At 34.6% G+C, this 18,729-nt stretch overlaps 1 protein-coding gene across 2 annotated transcripts in view; it reads right to left on the bottom strand.

The window, feature by feature from the left end:
- Positions 1 to 18,729, bottom strand: part of LNPK (lunapark, ER junction formation factor) — a 77,750-nt gene that overhangs the window by 44,540 nt on the left and 14,481 nt on the right. For both annotated transcript variants that reach the window (XM_032407638.1, XM_032407628.1), the window contains exon 5: positions 4,387 to 4,445. In XM_032407638.1, the coding sequence (XP_032263529.1) occupies positions 4,387 to 4,445 (59 nt within the window). The remainder of the gene's footprint in view (positions 1 to 4,386; positions 4,446 to 18,729) is intronic.

Genomic DNA, 18,729 nt, shown 5'->3' with positions numbered 1-18,729 from the left:
TTTAAATTGACTATCTTGCTTCCAATATTCTCAGTTCTTCAAGCAATTGTTCTTGCCAAAAGGCTACTTACTAATTAAGCAAGTATACCTTCTCTGAACACATTTTTTCAGCTGCTGCAATCAAACACAATTTAATTAATTCACCATCAGTAAATAAATGGCTTTCCCTGCTTCACTAATAAGCCACTCAAACTTACTTAGTTGAAGCACCATTTTCACTTTTTATTTTTATGAAGAAATTCAGCTACGATGAGATATTCCATTTTAAATGCTCTAATTTTTCTGACCATTGTTTTTCCGTGAGTTGGGAATGTCAGGAGTACTTAGTATGGTAATGTCAATGTATATTTGTATTCTTTTAGCACAGCTATAATGTCATTGAATAATAAATACAATGCTTTGTGTTTTGATAACAAAATAATCCACAGTCCACGGTGCCCAAAAATGCAACATTCTAAGTCCAACCCTTTCTTCTTTTGTTGTTTTTACACGTTGAATATGCACTGGTAATTAAAAAAAAAAACTAAAATTGTCACAATACATATGGCACATGAAATGTCAAGTTATAATTTTGTCACTGTGATTTGTTGTACATCCTGCAACAGTCTGAAGTGTTGAGAGCACTACATACAGTTTGTCACAACTACTTAACTCTGCCACTGTAGGATGAAAGCAGCTACAGACAACATTTAAATGAATGGGCAGAGTTTTGCTCCAATAAAAACAGAAATATGAATTTCAAATTCAATAAATATAATATCAAAAAATATTCTTTTGAATTTTTCAATGATTTAAAAATGTAAAAATAATTTTTTTTAAGATTTTATTTATTTATTTATTTGACAGAGAGAAAGAGAGCACAAGCAGGGGGAGTAGCCAAGGGAGAAGCAGGCTCCCTGAGGAGGAGGGAGCCTGATGCGGGGCTCGATCCCAGGACCTTGAGCCAAAGACAGATGCTCAACCAACTGAGCCACCCAGGCGCCCCTAAAAATCATTCTTAAATCATGACCTATACAAGGTGGTGGGCAGGACTTGGCCCACAGACTATAGTTTGCCAACCCTTAATCTATACTAGGTCCAAGGTATAAAACAAAGGAAATAAAACTAATAGAGAACAAAAACCAAGGACACAATGAATAGCTTCAGGCTTAAACATATATAGTACACCTGACTTTATGCTAAAAAAAAAATTTATGTAGGACTGTAAGATAATTTTTTCTGAAGTCTATTTTAAATGTACATGTAATACCTATTCAATTGAATTAGTAAATTTTTTTAAATAAAAGGATCCCTGAAATAAATTTTTAAGCAATCCCTTAATTTTTTTTTAATTTTATTATGTTATGTTAATCACCATACATTACATCATTAGTTTTTGATGTAGAGTTCCATGATACAATAACCATATCATGGTGTGCCTATTTGTAAATTAAAATATTCATACATTTAATTTCCTTAGAAAAGTGTTTCCAAGCACTCTTATATTATATATCCTATATAATACAAAAGAGGATATTAATATATATATTATATATATTATATTATATCCAAGCACTCTTATATTTTCTACTATTTTGTTAATTCCATGAGGTCAGAGAGCATATTTGTTTTAAACTTCTTCCTGTCCTCCTAGCATCTACCATATTACCAAATATCACTGGAAACAACACCATAAGCTTAATTTCCTTAATATGATAGTAAGTATCAATATTTTTTAAAACCACAGCAAACATCATACTTAATGATAAACATTAAAAGCTTTTCCACTGAGAATCAGGAACTAGACAAGGAATCTGCTATTCCCACTTCAACTCACTATTATACTGAGTACTACCCCATTAAATAAGACAAGAAAAATTAAAAAGACAAGAAAAATAAAAAAGAATAAGGAACAGAAAAATCACTACCATCGGCCTACATGTATATTAACACTTCGCAATTTTTATATACTTTGGTATATAGTTTCACTTAATACTCATAATAATCCTTCCTAAACAAATATTTCATATTTATGATGATGATAATACATGTTTCCACTTGACAAATTAGGAAACCGAGGTTCAGAGAATTAAAACTTATCTGTAGGACGAAAAGACAGCCAGTGTGGCTGGAACAAAAGTGAAAAAAGAAGAGTAGAGAGAGATGAAGTTAGAGAATGGGCATAAGCCAGAAAGTAGGCTAAAAGAATTCAGATTTACTCTGGCTGCCATGGGAAGCCATTAGAGAATTTGAAGCAGAAAAGACACAATTCATTTATACTTTAAAAATAGACTAGTTAGGAAGCCACTCCTAGTACAAGTAGGAGATGATGATCACCTGAATTAGAACAGTAGTTGTAGTAAAGAGGGTTGGAAGTTCAGATCTGAAATAACTGTGGAGGTAGAGCTGATTGGACTTTGAAGGGGAGAGAGAAATGCATGGTAGATTAAAGGGAATATGAAGTCAGGATAGGGTTTCTCCCCCCGAGCTCATTATATGGAAGCGAGATTATACACCAATAGAGACAGTCCAATAGAAATAGTTAATACAAAAGAGGATAACTGCAGGAAGAGATAACTGCAAGAACAAAGTTCTTGAGATGGACAGAATATCCAGAATCCAAAGTATAAATGGAGGGCTTAGCCATAGACGGAATCAAGGTCAGTCTTCCAGACTACCATTGAAGGATGACAACATACTGAGTAACAGATGGAGCTAACTTGATATATTTGGTGGTGGAGGTAGCTCTCATCTGTTTATATCTTTTTTCTCCATAAAGTAAGACTATCACATGAGAGTAACCAGGTAGATTTTTGTGCGATTTTGCTTGTCTGTGTATTTTGAATTTTTACTTGGTTGGTTGGTTGATTGGTTTTATTTTGGTTTGGTTTTTGTTTATTTGCAGGAAGGCAGGTATTTTATTTGAAGAGAAATACAATCTCAAAAAATACTCTCAAAGAGAAAAAAGTAAATTTTCTAGGGAACTATGAAATAGGACTGTGCAGCAGTACATGTATTTACAATAATAGATTTAAAATAAGTCTGGTCAGGGGCACCTGGTGGCTCAGTCAGTTAAGCATCTGCCTTTGGCTCAGGTCATGATCCTGGAATCCAGCCCCACATCAGGTTCCCTGCTCAGCAGGGAGTCTGCTTCTCCCTCTCCCTCTGCTCCTCCACCCCCCCCAACTCATGCTCTCTCTCTCAAATAAACAAAAAATAATCTTTTAAAAAAATAAAAAATAAAATAAGTCTGGTGACTATGCTGTATGATTTTCCTCTAATAAATTTAGCTTTTCTGATGCAGAGATAGATTAAGCTTATAAAAGTTTTTAACCAGGATAGAGTTTTGCCAGTCATAGATTAAGCATATAATTATATTTAAAGAAGGTACAGTTTTTGCCAGACAAGTAGGATGAAAAAGAGGGGCAAAGGAATCAAGGGTATCTGCAAGGAATGGTCATTGGGCTAGCCCAGTGAGCCTAAGCCAGGTTGAAGAGAAGTCATAACTCAGGGGGGAAGTTTGAAAGTCATATATCTGTATGAACCTTATTTGGATCTTGAATCAAACAAAATATATTTAATATTTTATGATATTAAGAATTCTTTTTCAGATATGATAATGTATTGCATTACATTAATGATAATGTATTGTATAATGTATTTTTTTAAAAAGCCTGTCATGGATAGATATAACTGGGATATACTTCAAAATAATACAGTAGGTAGATAAGTAGGTGGGGTTAAAAATTAAAAAAGACTAACAATGAGTTGATGATTGTTTACGTTGTGTGATAGGTATATGAGGACTTATTATACTATTCACCCTACTCTTGTATATGTAATTTTGTATGTGAAATTTTCCACAATGAAAAGTTAAAACAAGAAAGAAGTCACAATAAAGTTCATTTAAATGAAATTTATATCTTTATTTAATTATAACTCATACTTTTAAGACCTGAAAAACTTTAAAATCTATAGATACACAGAATACAGAAGGAAGTATTATCATAATTTGCATATTTCCATAAAAACAAAAGCCTAGGAGCTGTGAGGTTAAAGAGAACAGTACAATTAATAGAACAAATCAAAAGATGTCTAACTATATTCTACTCTATAATAATGTAGGTTTTGTATAAAGATTAACAAATACTTTCAATTTAAGAGATGAATTAATGAAATGAATTATTTTGTGTAAAAAAAGTCTAAATGAACAAGACAAAAATAACACAAATGAAAAAGAGAATCCTCTTGATTATTCAAAATGCTTGATAGTAAACAACCCATCAATATTTACAAGATTGTCATTTCAATACACCATTTCACAACCTGCCATTCAGTTACAAACCAATGCACTATAAGAAGGTGTTTTTTAAAATGTATTTATAAAAACTTAGAAATTAAACTTACTATTTCTTTCTGTTCTCTTGGAAAAGAAGAAAATAAGCACTGTTCTTATGCTCCAGATGCTACAGAGGAAGCAAAATTGAGAAACAAAAACCATCATTAGGATAAGTGAATTAGAAGCCATATAAAATGAAAACAAATATACACTTCCAGTTAGAGTTCAGTACAGTGCTTTCCTTTATATTTTGAAAACCAGGAAGTACTCTTTCTTTCAGAGACATCAGAGGTCTATATCTGCTTTCAAAAGAGTTCTCAATCTAAAATCCACAGACCTTCTGAGGGTCCCCCAGAATTATGAAATTGCCTTTGTGTGCGTAAGTGTATTTCTCTGGAGAGACCACTGTGTTCATCACTCTGTAAGGAGTCTATGAAACCCGCCCCCCCAAAAAAAACAAATTATAGAATCCCTTCTTACTAAGTAAGCATCAACTCCAAAAATCTGTCTATTCCCATGCACTGAGGGAAAATCACATTTTACCCCAAATCCAGCACATTGTACAAATATAAGTTATTACTACTTCCCTATTATTTAACATTTGAAGGATCTTCTCTACTAAATAAAATAAGCTATCTAGAAGAAAAAAAGCTTACCTTCAAGTAAGTACTTGATAAGTAAACTGAGCTAAACACCATCTTTCAAAGATTTTTATGAGGAGAATTCTTTGGGCCTTACATCAGTAAAACATCAAATGATATTAAAAGTAAGTCAAAGAATGATCCTAATCACAAATTTGTCAAGATAATCTCTTAAATTCAATGTAAATATAGCAAAATACCTCTTTCTCCAAAGAACATGGCAGAACGCATACAAACATTATTCATAATTTTATAAAAGCAATACATTGTAAGGGTGCCTGGGTGGCTCAGTTGGTTAAGCGTCCAACTCTTGATTTCGGCTCAGGTTATGATTTCAGGGCCATCCAATGATCAAGCCCTGGGTCAGCTCTGCGCTGGGTGTGGAAGCTGCTTAAGATTCTCTCTCTCCGATAAAGAGTTTCTGGGACAAACAACAACTAAAGGAATTTGTGAACACTAAACCAGCCCTGCAAGAAATATTAAAGGGGGTCCTTTGAGCGGAGAGAGAGCCCAAAAGTAACAAAGACCAGAAAGGAACAGAGACAATCCATAAGAATGGCGATTTTACAGGTAATACAATGGCACTAAATTCATATCCTTCAATAATTACTCTGAATGTAAATGGACTCAATGCTCCAATCAAAAGACACAGGGTATCAGAATGGATTAAAAAACAAGACCCATCAATATACTGCTTACAAGAGACTTATTTTAGACCCAGACACTTCCAGATTGAAAGTGAGAGGGTAGAGAACCATTTATCATGCTAATGGACATCAAAAGAAAGCTGGAGTAGCCATCCTTGTATCACACAAACTATATTTTAAACCAAAGACTTTAATAAGAGATGATTATATTTATTATATCATAATAAAAGGGGCTATCCAACAAGAAGATCTAACAATTATTAATATTTATGCCCCTAACTTGGAAGCAGCTAAATATATAAACCAATTAAAAATAAAATTAAGCTCATTGATAACAATACAATAATAGTAGGGGACTTGAACTCCCCACTCACAGCAATGGACAGATCATCTAAGCAGAAGATCAACAAGGAAACAAGGGCTTTGAATGACACACTGGACCTGATGGACTTCACAGATAAATTCAGAGCATTTCATCCTAAAGCAGCAGAATACACATGCTTCTCAAGTGCACAGGAAACATTATCCAAAATAGATCACACACTGGGTCACAAATCAGGTCTCAACCTGTACAAAAAGACTGAGATCATATCATGCATATTTTCAGACCACAGTGCTATAAAACTTGAACCACAAGAAAAAATTGGGAAGGAACATAAATACATGGAGGTTAAATAATATCCTACTGAAGAATGATTGGGTCAACCAGTAAATTAAAGAAGAATTTTAAAAATTCATGGAAACAAATGAAAATGAAACACAACAGTTCAAAACCTTTGGGATGCAGCAAAGGCAGTCCTAAGAGGGAAGTATACAGGCTTTCCTCAAGAAACAAGAAAAGTCTCAAATACACAACCTAACCGTACACCTAAAGGAACTGGAAAAAGAACAGCAAATAAGGCCTAAATCCAGCAGGAGAATAGAAATAATAAAGATTAGAGTAGAAATCAATGATATAGAAATAAAAAAACAAAACACTAGAACAGATCAGTGAAACTAGGAGCTGGTTCTTTGGAAGAATTAATAAGATCGATAAGCCCCTAGCCAGACTTATCAAAAAGAAAAGAGAAAGGACCCAAATAAATAAAATCATAAATGAAAGAGGAGAGATCACAATCAACACTGAAGAAATACAAACAATTGTTAGAGAATATTATGAGCAATTATATGCCAACAAATTAGGCAATCTGGAATAAATGGATAAATTCCTAGAAACATATAAACCACCAAAACTGAGACAAGAAAAAATAGAAAACCTGAAAAGACCCATAACCAGCAAAGAAATTGAATTAGTAAAAAAAAATTTCCCAACAAACAAGAGTCCAGGGCCGATGGCTTCCCAGGGGAATTCTACCAAACATTTAAAGAAGAATTAATACCTATTCTTCTGAAACTGTTCCAGAAAATAGAAATGGAAGGACAACTTCCAAACTCTATGAGGCCAACATTACCTTAATCCCAAAACCAAAGACCCCACTAAAAAGGAGAATTACAGACCAATATCCCTGATGAACATGGATGCAAAAATTCTCACCAAGATACAAGCTAAGAGGATCCAACAGTACGTTGAAAGGATTATACACCATGATCAAGTGGGATTTATTCCTGGGCTGCAGGGGTGGTTCAACATCCTCAAGTCAATCAATGTGACACACTACATTAATAAAAGGACAAGAATCATATGATCCTCTCAATAGATGCAGAAAAAGCATTTGACAAAATACAGCATCTTTTCTTGATAAAAAAAAAAAACTCTCTGCCATGTAGAGATGGAGGGAACATACCTCAATATCATAAAAGCCATATACAAAAGACCCACAGCGAATATCGTCCTCAACAGGGAAAAACTGAGGGCTTTTCCCCTGAGGTTAGGAATACAACAGAGATGTCAACTCTCACCACTGTTGTTTAACATAGTACTGGAAGTCCTAGCCTCAACAATCAGACAACGAAAAGAAATAAAAGGCATCCAAATAGGGAAAGCAGTCAAAACTTTCACTCTTCGCAGATGACATGATACTCTACGTGGAAAACCCAAAAGACTCCACCCAAAAATTGCTTGAACTGATACAGGAATTCAGCAAAGTCGCAGGATATAAAATCAATTCACAGAAGTCAGCTGCATTTCTATACACTAACAATGAAGCAGAAGAAAGAGAAATCAAGGAATTTTACATTTTACATTCGATACATTGTAAATTTGGTACATTTACAATTATACCAAAAAGATACCTAGAAATAAACCTAACCAAATAGGTAAAGGATCTGTGCTCTGAAAACTATAGAATACTTATGAAAGAAATTGAGAACACAAAGAAATGGAAAAATATTCCATGCTCATGGATTGGAAGAACAAATATTGTTAAAATGTCTATGCTACCCAAAGCAATCTACACATTCAAAGCAATCCCTATCAAAATACCACTGACATTTTTCACAGAGCTGGAACAAATAATTCTAAAATTTGTATGGAACCAGAAAAGATCCCGAATAGCCAAAGGAATGCTGAAAGAGAAAACCAAAGCTGGTGGCATCACAAAGCCAGACTTAAGCTCTATTACAAAGCTGCAATCAAGACAGTATGGTACTGGCACAAAAACAGATACATAGATCAATGGAACAGAATAGAGAACCCAGAAATGGGCCCTCAACTCTATGGTCAACTAATCTTCGACAAAGGAGGAAAGAATGTCCAATGGAAAAAACACAGTCTCTTCAACAAATGGTGCTGGGAAAACTGGATAGCCACATGTAGAAGAATGAAACTGGACCACTTTCTTACACCATACACAAAAATAAACTCAAAATGGATGAAAGACCTAAATGTGAGACAAGAATCCATCAAAATCCTAGAGGAGACCACAGGCAGCAACCTCTGTGACCTCGGCTGCAGCAACTTCTTGCTAGACACGTCTCCAAAGCCAAGGGAAACAAAAGCAAAAATGAACTACTGGGACTTCATCAAGATAAAAAGCTTTTGCACAGCAAAGGAAATAGTCGACAAAACCAAAAGACAACCAACAGAATGGGAGAAGATATTTGCGAACGTCTTATCAGATAAAGGGCTGGTATCCAAAATATATAAAGAACTTATCCAACTCAACACCCAATGAACAAAAAACCCAGTCAAGAAATGGGCAGAAGACATGAACAGACATTTCTTCAAAGAAGACATACAAATGACTAACAGACACATGAAAAAATGCCCCACATCACACAGCATCAAGGACATACAAGTCAAAATCACAATGAGCTACCACCTGACACTGGTTAGAATGGCTAAAGTTAACAACTCAGGAAATGACAGATGTTGGCAAGGATACAGAGAAAGGGGAACCCTCTTACACTGTTGGTGGGAATGCAAACTGGTGCAGCCACTCTGGAAAACAGTATGGAGGTTTCTCAAAAAGTTAAAAATAGAACTACCCCTGCCACCCAGCAATTGCACTACTAGGTATTTATCCAAAGGATACAAAAATAGTGATCTGAAGGGGCACATGCACCCCAATGTTTATAGCTGCAGCTGCAATGTCCACAATAGCCAAACTATGGAAAGAGCCCAGATGTCCATCGACACATGAATGGACAGAGAAGATGTGGTATAAATACACAATGGAATATTCCTCAGCCATCAAAAAGAATGAAATCTTGCCATTTGCAATGATGTGAATGGAACTGGAAGGTATTATGCTAAAAGAAATAAATCAGTCAGAGAAAGACAAATACCATGATTTCACTCATACATAGAATTTAAGAAACAAAACAGATGAACATAGAAGAAGGGAAGAGAAAATAAGATGAAAACAAAGAGGGAGGCAAACCGTAAGAGACTCTCAACTCTAGGAAACAAACTGAGGGTTGATGGAGGGGAGGTAGGTGGGGGGGGGTAACTAGGTGATAGGCATTAAGGAGGGCACTTGATGTAAACAGCAATGGCTATTATATGCAACTGATGAATCACTAAATTCTACCCTTGAAACTAGTAAAATATACTATATGCTAACTAAATTGAATTTAAATAAAGAATTTTAAAAATTTTTTTTAAAAAGATTCTCTCTCCCTCCGCCCCTCCAGCCCCCACTCCTCCGCAGGTGTGCACTCTCTCTCTCAAAAAAAGAAAGAAAGAAGGTAAAGAAAAGAAAAGAAAGGAAAAGAAAAGAAAAGAAGAACATTGTATCTGAATTTATGTTATTTCTTTACTCTAAAATACATCATTGCTATTCTTGGGAGTTCACTTGCAAGGTAGTCACCAGTGAACCCTGTCTCCTGGTATTTACACCTTGTGTAGTCCTCTCTTACCAGTGCTGGCCTGTGTAACCAATAGAATATGGCAGAAGTAATAGTATGTAACTTCAAGATTAGGTTATAAAGGACTGCAGCTTCCACGTTAGTTCTCCTCTTCCACTCACCATCTTTCCCTCTCTCTTCTCTTCTAAGAGAAGCCAGCTAGTATGACATGAGGACATTCAGGGAACTCTATGGGAAGGCCCACGTGGCAAAAAACAGAGGTCTCTGGCAAAGAGCCAGTGAAGAGATGAGGCCTGCAAACTACATGTGTGAGCTTAGAAGTAAATTCTCCATCTTTAGTTAAGCCTTGAGGTAACTGTAGCTCCAGCCAACAGCTTAACTGCAATTTATATATGAATAAAGACCCTGAGCTAGAACCACCCAACTAAACTGCTCCCACATTCCTTCCTGCCCCTCAGAAACTGTGAGAGATAATAAACATTTGTTGTTTTAAGCTACTAAGTTCTGGGGCAACTTATTATAGCAATAGATAACCAAAACATGTTTTTTATGTTGTGGTGATTCATTTTTATGACTCAGACAACTACCTAAGCAATAAAAGACACTGAGCATCGTCCTTATCAAGGGAAGGGAGAGGAGAGGTTAGACATACTGCTCATAACCCTCAAGGATCCTACAACAGGAAACTCATACTGTTTCTCCACTACAAACCCGCTGAAATAGTGGCAGCAGAGAGATGATTTAGAAAAAAAGAAAAAAGTACAGGAAAACAGAGAACACTGGAAGGAACTGTAGAGATAGTGACTAGAATTCCGTAGGAAATCATTAAATTTTCTTAGATATTTTTCAAAAGCATACATAATTTTCAAAGTGTAAAAACTACAAGATTTGAAATATACTCCCTTACTTCAAAATAAAACACAGTAATCTCCTTTGCAGACAAGAAGTTCTCCTTTTGGTTTTTATCAGAACTACTGCTGGAGAAAATGAGCTATCAAACAATACACATTTCCTTCAAGACTTGAACAGCAGAACATATATAGTATGTTAATCTTTAAGGCTAAATTAAATGAAATTCTTTTGTATTTTTAAAACAAAGTTTAGGGGAAAAAAGGTACTTCAGAAATCTATGCTCTAGTTATTCCAATAAAGGTTTTTGCTTTCTTAATAATTAAATATAATTTATGAAAATAGAGCAACATGTTTTGTGATGCTATTAAAGACACTATTACTGAGTCCTACTTTGACAACAGTGGCATAATTTCCATTTCCCTCTTCTCTTCTTAGAAATACTCTAAACAGGGGCACCTGGATGGCTCAGTTGGTTAAGCGTCTGCCTTGGGCTCAGGTCATGATCCTGGGATCGGGCCCCGAATATGGCTCCTGGCTCAGAACGGAGTCTGCTTCTCCCTCTGCCTCTCCCCCCATCCCATGGCTTGTGCTCTCTTGCTCGCTCTCTCTTTCTCTCTCTCTCAAATAAATAGATTTGGAAAAAAAAAAAAAAAAGGAAATACTCTAAACAACAAGGAGATCAAAAACAAAAACAAATTCCTGTCCTGGTAAAATAAGATATAGCTAAAACCCAACTCTCAAAATATGTGGACAGTCTCCCAAAAGTAATGGAGATCATGGAGATCAAGAGTGCAAGCAGAAAAGGAAAACTGCTTATCTCACAAAGAGGTAGCAAGACAAACTTCTCAAAGTGTAAGGCCTAAAGCCCATATTTATAACAAGAATAAGACACACGTGCTATAGGCAGAAACTCCTCAGTTTGGTTCCAACAACAAAACAGAAAAGACAGAACTTAAAGAGAAACCATTCAGAAACACCATGTTTACAAAGAACATTGTTTCTATGGCAGCAGGAGAGAAAAGAGGTTTTGTATTAGGAAAAAATACACAGTTGCCTAACCCTATTGGCTGGGGAAAGATAAAAGCTGAACAAACTAGCACATTAAATCCTGGATCATAATGAAAATTCTAGATAGCCTGGAATGTGGAAAGACATGCGCCCATACTCACACAAACCTCCTACAAATAACTGGGCAAAAGTAAGGTAAACATACCACATAGAGATTTATTTTTAAGTTTTTAAAAAAAAAAGGAAAAATGCAAAATTATGTTCCGAAACCTAGACCAACATCTTTCCTCTCAATAAATGTAAATGAGCTGAACTCACCAGAGCAAAAGACTTTCAGACTAGATCATAAAAATAAAACCCAACCCTATAATATAAACTAACACCTAAAACTAAGAGTTTTTGCAAGTTGAAGAAAATAAAACCATAGGCAAAAGTATATTAGGCAAATACTAACAAAACAAGGGTTGTATCTTAATACCCCACAAAGCTGAATTCAAGAACCTCCCCGCCACCCCCGCCAAGAAAGCTTTAAACTAGAAAAAGAAAGTGATTTCATAGAGTTAAAAAATGATGCAGTTCCTTTCCAACAAATGGTGCTGGGCAACTCAGCACCCATGGGCAAAATGAAAGAAAGAAAAAAATAAAAGAATCTCAACATGAACCTCACACCTTACATAAAAATTAACTCAAAATGGCTTATGAATTTAAATGTAAAATGTTAGAAGAAAAAATGCATAGAAAAAAAACAAAGAAGAAAATCTTCAGAACCTATAGTTAGGGAAGAGTTCTTGACAACAAAAGCACATCCATAAAAGGAAAAATTAATAAATTTTGCTCTGCAAAAGTCCTATTAAGAGAATAAAAAGACAAACTATAGACTGGTAAAAAAATATTTGCAAACCATATACCCAACAAATAACTTGTATCTACAATATATAAAGAACTCTCAAAACTCAACAGCAAAAAGACCATTAACCCAATTAGAAAATTAGAAGACATGAACAGACATGAACAGAAGAGGAGATATAAATAGCAAATAAATACATGAAAAGAGTTTCAACATCATTAGCCCTTAGGGAAATGTAAATTAAAACCACAATGAAATATCACTACACACCTATCAAAATGATCAAAATAGGAAATAGTGAAATACCAAATGCTGACAAGGATGTAGAGAAAAGAGATCATTTATATGCAACCAGTGGAAATGTAAAATGGTACATCTACTCTAAAAAAAAGTTTAGCAGTTTCTTTAAAAACTAAACATGTACCTACCATATGCCTCAGAAATTACATTCTTGAGTATATGCCCCAGAGAAATGAAAACTTATGTTCAGACAATGCCTATATAAAAATGTTCACAGAAGCCTTATTCGTAATAGCCAAAAACTGGCAACTATCCAAATGTCCTTCAACAAGTGTATAGTTAAACAACTGTGGTACATCATTACCATGGAATACTACTCAACAATAAAAAGAAACTATTAATACACTTAACATCTTGAATGGATCTCAAGAATATGCCAAATGAAAAAAGCCAGTTTCAAAAGATTATAAACTAGGTGACCTCATTTTATAATTCTTGAAATAACAAAGTTACAGAGATATAAAACAGATTAGTGGGTGGAAGGGTTAAGAATGGGGCAGGTGAGGAGGGTTGGTATAACTACAAAGGAATGGCAAAAAGGAGCCCTGTGGTATGCATGTATGTATGTATGTATGTATGTATGTATGTATTTATTTATTTATTTATTTAATCTCAACACCCAAGTGTGGCTTGAACTCATGACCCTGAGGATCAAGAGCCACATGCTCCACCAACTGAGCCTGGCAAGCAATCCAAGTCCTGTGGTTTTAGAACAGTTCTGAATCTGAATTGTGGGGTAGTGACATGAAGCTACAGATGTGATAAAATTACATAGAAATATAAAACACACACATAAAAGTGCATGTAAAACTGGTAAAATCTGATAGACTCTATGAGTTGAACCAACATCAGTTTCCTGGTTGTGATATTTTACTATACTCATGCAAGATGTTACCACTGGGGAAGGCTGGGTGAAGGATGCATGGGACCTGCTTGTACATTTTTTTGTGTTTTTTTGCAACTTCATGTGAATCTGTAATTATTTCAAAAAAAAAAAAGGTTTCTTTTAAAGGAACATTCATAAAGCAAAACTAAACAGCGAGAAGTTGAAATATATTACTAGAATACAGAAGAACTATACAACATAAGAAGATAGTTTTCACTGATATTATTAAACTCTATGCACCTGAAAAAAAAAAATACATCTTCAAGTGTTTGTGAAAGGCAACCATTGACCAAATAGCATACGACCAAAAAAAAATCTCAATAAATTCAAAGAAGTAGAAATATTAAACAATATGCTTTGAAAGCAATACAGTAAAACTAGAAACAGTAACTAAACCAGAGACCAAATATACAAATACACATTTGTCACCTGGGAAAAATGCTTAAATTACAACACTAAATTTAAAAAAAATTCATGATATCTAGAAAATAACCAAAGCAAATCACTACATATCAAAACACGAGGAATAAAATTAAGCAGTGGTCAAAAAATATCATGACCTCAAATACACGTATAGTGTATTTACTGTATTAATAAATAAGAAAGAATGAAAATAAATGTATTAAGTACCCAATTTAAGTTACAGGAATAAAATAAGCCTAAGAGGAAAAAAAGAATAAAAAGTAATTTTTTAAAAGCTGGTTCTTTGAGAGAAAAAAGATACATAAACAACTAATAAAAACAATCACAAAAGAGAAAATGTACAAATATACAAAATAAGAAATAAGAAACAATATAAGAAACAATACAAAATAAGAAACAATAAGGAAGCAATAATCATAGATACAAAAAAATTTTTTTAACTTTTTTTTTTTAAGTAGGCTCCACACCCAGCACCCAGCACAGAGACCAATGCGGGGCTTGAACCCATGACCCTGAGATCAAGACCTGAGCTGAGATCAAGAGTCCGAAGCCTAACCAACTGAGCCACCCAGGTGCCCCATACAAAAAATTTTTTAAATCAGTAAGAGACAGTGATGACTACTACTATTAAAACACTCTACAGAAATATATTTTAAAACTGTAGAATGAGTGGGCGCCTGGATGGTGCAGTCAGTTGACCATCCAACTCTTGGTTTCTGCTCCAGTCGTGATCTTAGACTCATGATCTCAGGATTGTGGGATGAGCCCTGCATCAGGCTTCAGGCTCACTGTGGAGTCTACTTCAGATTCTCCCTCTGTCCCTCCTGCTCTCTCTCTCTCTTGCAAAAAATAAATAAATCTTTAAAACTGTAGAATGAGTAATTACATCTATATAATTAACAAAACTAACCTTGGAAGAGGCAGAGAACCAAAAAGATTAACTACTACTGAATTTAAAAAGTTAAGAGCTACCCTCCATAAAAAGCCCCAAACTCAGAATACTACCAAACTTATAAAGCACAGATGCCAGTTCTATTTAAACTATCCTAGAGCATTAAAAAATAAAAACTTTAATGTTTATAAAAAATGATTACAATTATGAAAGTAGATATTTTCCTGGAATTCACGATTTCAATCTTTGAATTCAATATTTAATATAATCTATCATATTAAGGGATATAAGATGAAAAAATCAAACGGCTATTTCCATAGATAATGAAATAGCATTTAACAAAATTCAACAATCTTTCTTGATTTAAAAGAAAACTAAATGTGGATAGAAAATTCCTTAACATGATAAAATGTTTCAATCCAAAAGTCAAAATAATGTCCAATGGGGAAACATTAGAAGCATTCCCATGGAACAAGTCCAGAATATTCACTATTTTCTCTATTACTTAACATTGTCCTGAAGGTATTAGCCAACATAATTAGCCAAAAGAAAAAAAAAATCAGACAAAAAATATGAAAGATGGTAAAATTATTGCTGTTCACAAATGTCTGAACACTCATAAACTTTTTTTTTTAGATTTTTTATTTATTTATTTGAGAGAGCAATAGTGAAAGAGGAGCAGAGGGAGAGGGAGAAGCAGACTCCCTGCTGAGGAGGGAGCCAACACGAGACTTGATCCCAGGACCCTGAGATCATAACCTGAGCCGAAGGCAGACACTTAACTGACTGAGCCACCCAGGTGCCCCAATACTTGTAAACTCAAAAAAATCAACTGAAAAACTTATTAGAAACAAGATGGGGGCACCTGGGTGACTCAGTTGGGTGGATGTCTGCCTTCGGCTCAGGTCATGATCCCAGGGTCCTGGGATCCAGCCCCACGTTGGGATCCCTGCTCAGTGGAGAGCCTGCTTCTCCCTCTCCCTCTGCAGCTCACCCTGCTTGTGTTCTCTCTCTGTCAAATAAATAAATAAAATCGTGAAAAAAAATACAAAACAAAAAAAAAACAAGACGATTCTTATAGCTGAACACAGAATTAGTATGGAAAATTAGTAAGTTCAAATATACAATCAGTTCTAAAATATACTAAAAACTCTCCCTTATTTCATCAAATCATCCCAGTTGTTCTTTTCTGAATGAAACTGATACTATTTGAAAAATTAGTACAGTATGAATTTCTGTTATATATAATCTAGTGACTTGCACTATAAAATTATAAAGGTATACTAACAGGGAATACTTGGAACCTCAATATAACAGAATAACACTTTAATTATGGTAAATATTTTAAATCCTTAATATTTAGTGCTTAACTGTACTAAAATTAAAAATGCTAAATGTTAAAATATAGCAGAATACCTAAAACTCAATCAATATAATCAAACCTTCCTCACTTTTACTAAAAGTAACATTCCATAAACCTCCAACCAAAACATGAAGGTTTTTCACCAACTTTCATTTATGAAGCACTTTCTGCCAAATTTAGGTGCTGTCTTTCCAACAACCACATAAACCCCATCCAATTTATTGTTTTTAGATGAGATTTAGCAATATATAAAGCTAAAAATGAAAAGATATACAGGTGTCAATATATAACTATGCTGACTATTCTGTCAGTTTATTTAACTATCAAAAGCTTTAGCAAGAATTACCTTCACATTCCGACAAACTAATAACAGTGATTTATTTTGGTATAAGGAATAAGGCAGGAATCAAGCTTTTTTTCTTTCACTGAATTGACTTTAATTTTTTATATATATATAACTCAACACCATTTTCCCCCAATGATTTGAAAGGTCATTTTATCATATATAAAAACCATAAAGATCATACTATATCATATGCAAAAATTCTTTTGGGATTTATTTCTGGATTCTTGTGTCTCTTTCTTTGGTCTGTGGCAAACTTAATTAATTCTACACTATTTATTTATACACTGTGCCAAACTTTTAATTATTTTATACACTATTTATACACTATAGCAAACTTTTACACTTGATCTTAGCCAAAAGGCCAAGAAGCAATCACTATAGCAAACTTTTAATTAATGAAGTTTTATAATGTATATGATGCCTGGCAGACCTCTGCTTCTCATTCCTCTCCTTTTTTAGAATTTTCAGGACTATTCTTATGTATTTATTTTTCCATTAAAAAGTATGGAGGGGCACCTGGGTGGCTTACTCAGTTGAGTGTCCCTCTTGATTTCAGCTCAGGTCAGGACCTCAGGGTCCTGAGATCGAGCCCCTTGTTGGGCTCCATGCTCAGCGGGGATTCTGCTTGAGATTCTCTCTCTCTCCCTCTGCCCCTCCCCCTTCTCTCTCAAATAAATAAGTAAATCCTTTTTTTAAAGGTATGGAGGGGCGCCTGGGTGGCTCAGTTGGTTAAGCGACTGCCTTCGGCTCAGGTCATGATCCTGGAGTCCCGGGATTGAGTCCCGCATCGGGCTCCCTGCTCGGCGGGGAGTCTGCTTCTCCCTCTGACCCTCCTTCCTCTCATGCTCTCTGTCTCTCATTCTCTCTCTCGCAAATAAATAAAATCTTAAAAAAATAAATAAATAAATAAAGGTATGGAATAAGTGTGCCAAGATTTTTGAAGTACTGTTGATATTTTTATTGTGACCACACATTTTTAGATCAATTTAGGGAGAACTGATCTCATAACAATACTAAATCTTCCCATCCAAGAATAGGATCTGTCTCTTAATTATGTCTCCGTACATTATTCTTTAAGTACAGAATTCTATCAAGTAAATAACTATCAATATTCAAATATCTATCAACCATCAATATTCAAGTATCTATCAACATTGCAAAACGGATGCTTGCAAAATGATTTCTTACCTACCAAAACCTCTTAGTAAATACTCTCCTTGAGTACATACGAAGAGATGTTCACAGATACCTTCTCCTTTAAGAGCCAACTACAGCTGATGAAAGATACTTTGTATTCTTATTAGAGTGCCATGGAAGAAATGTTTAACTTTCCTCAAAAGGCTACAAATTATGCTTGTCAACTCTTCTAGATGGATTGAGGAAATATTTTTACCAGTTAGTTTGAGGGGGAGCAGGAAGGAGGCATTAAAAGCTGTGTAAGAGCAAAGCCCTATCCTCAAATGGCTTTCAATTTAAGTAGGGAAAAAACAAACAAAAAAAAACAAACAAACAAAAAACAAGAAAACATAAAAAAAACAGGGATAAGACAACCTTCCTCAGTTTCTTTGCTTAACTTTTCCCCTCCCTAACCGCATTTTAAGAGGAATTAAAAAAAAAAAAAAAAAAAAAACAGAAGGAAAATATTGTTAAATCCTCTGGGAAGGTCAATGTTTTATGCCAATAAGCCTCTGTAATGATCTTATAGAGAACGAAATTTCTAGGAAGTTATAATCTGTAAGAATAAAGTATCCAGGAGTAAAAGTCTAGGATTGCTTGTAGAATTAGTTAAGGGTAGAGACAAAGCTTAATGGTTGTTCACTCTTAGAAAATGAACCAATTCCCACAGTAATGCATACTTGGCAGCATAATCAAGAAATACAAAATTTAAACTGTAATCCAAACCTTCCCTCACCATGGACCATAGCCTTAATGACTCCTATGAAATAAGTTCAGCATTT

This window comes from Phoca vitulina, unplaced genomic scaffold (assembly GCF_004348235.1).
Source record: "Phoca vitulina isolate PV1807 unplaced genomic scaffold, GSC_HSeal_1.0 scaffold1, whole genome shotgun sequence".
NCBI lineage: Eukaryota > Metazoa > Chordata > Mammalia > Carnivora > Phocidae > Phoca > Phoca vitulina.
This window is presented reverse-complemented; position numbering and strand designations above follow the sequence as displayed.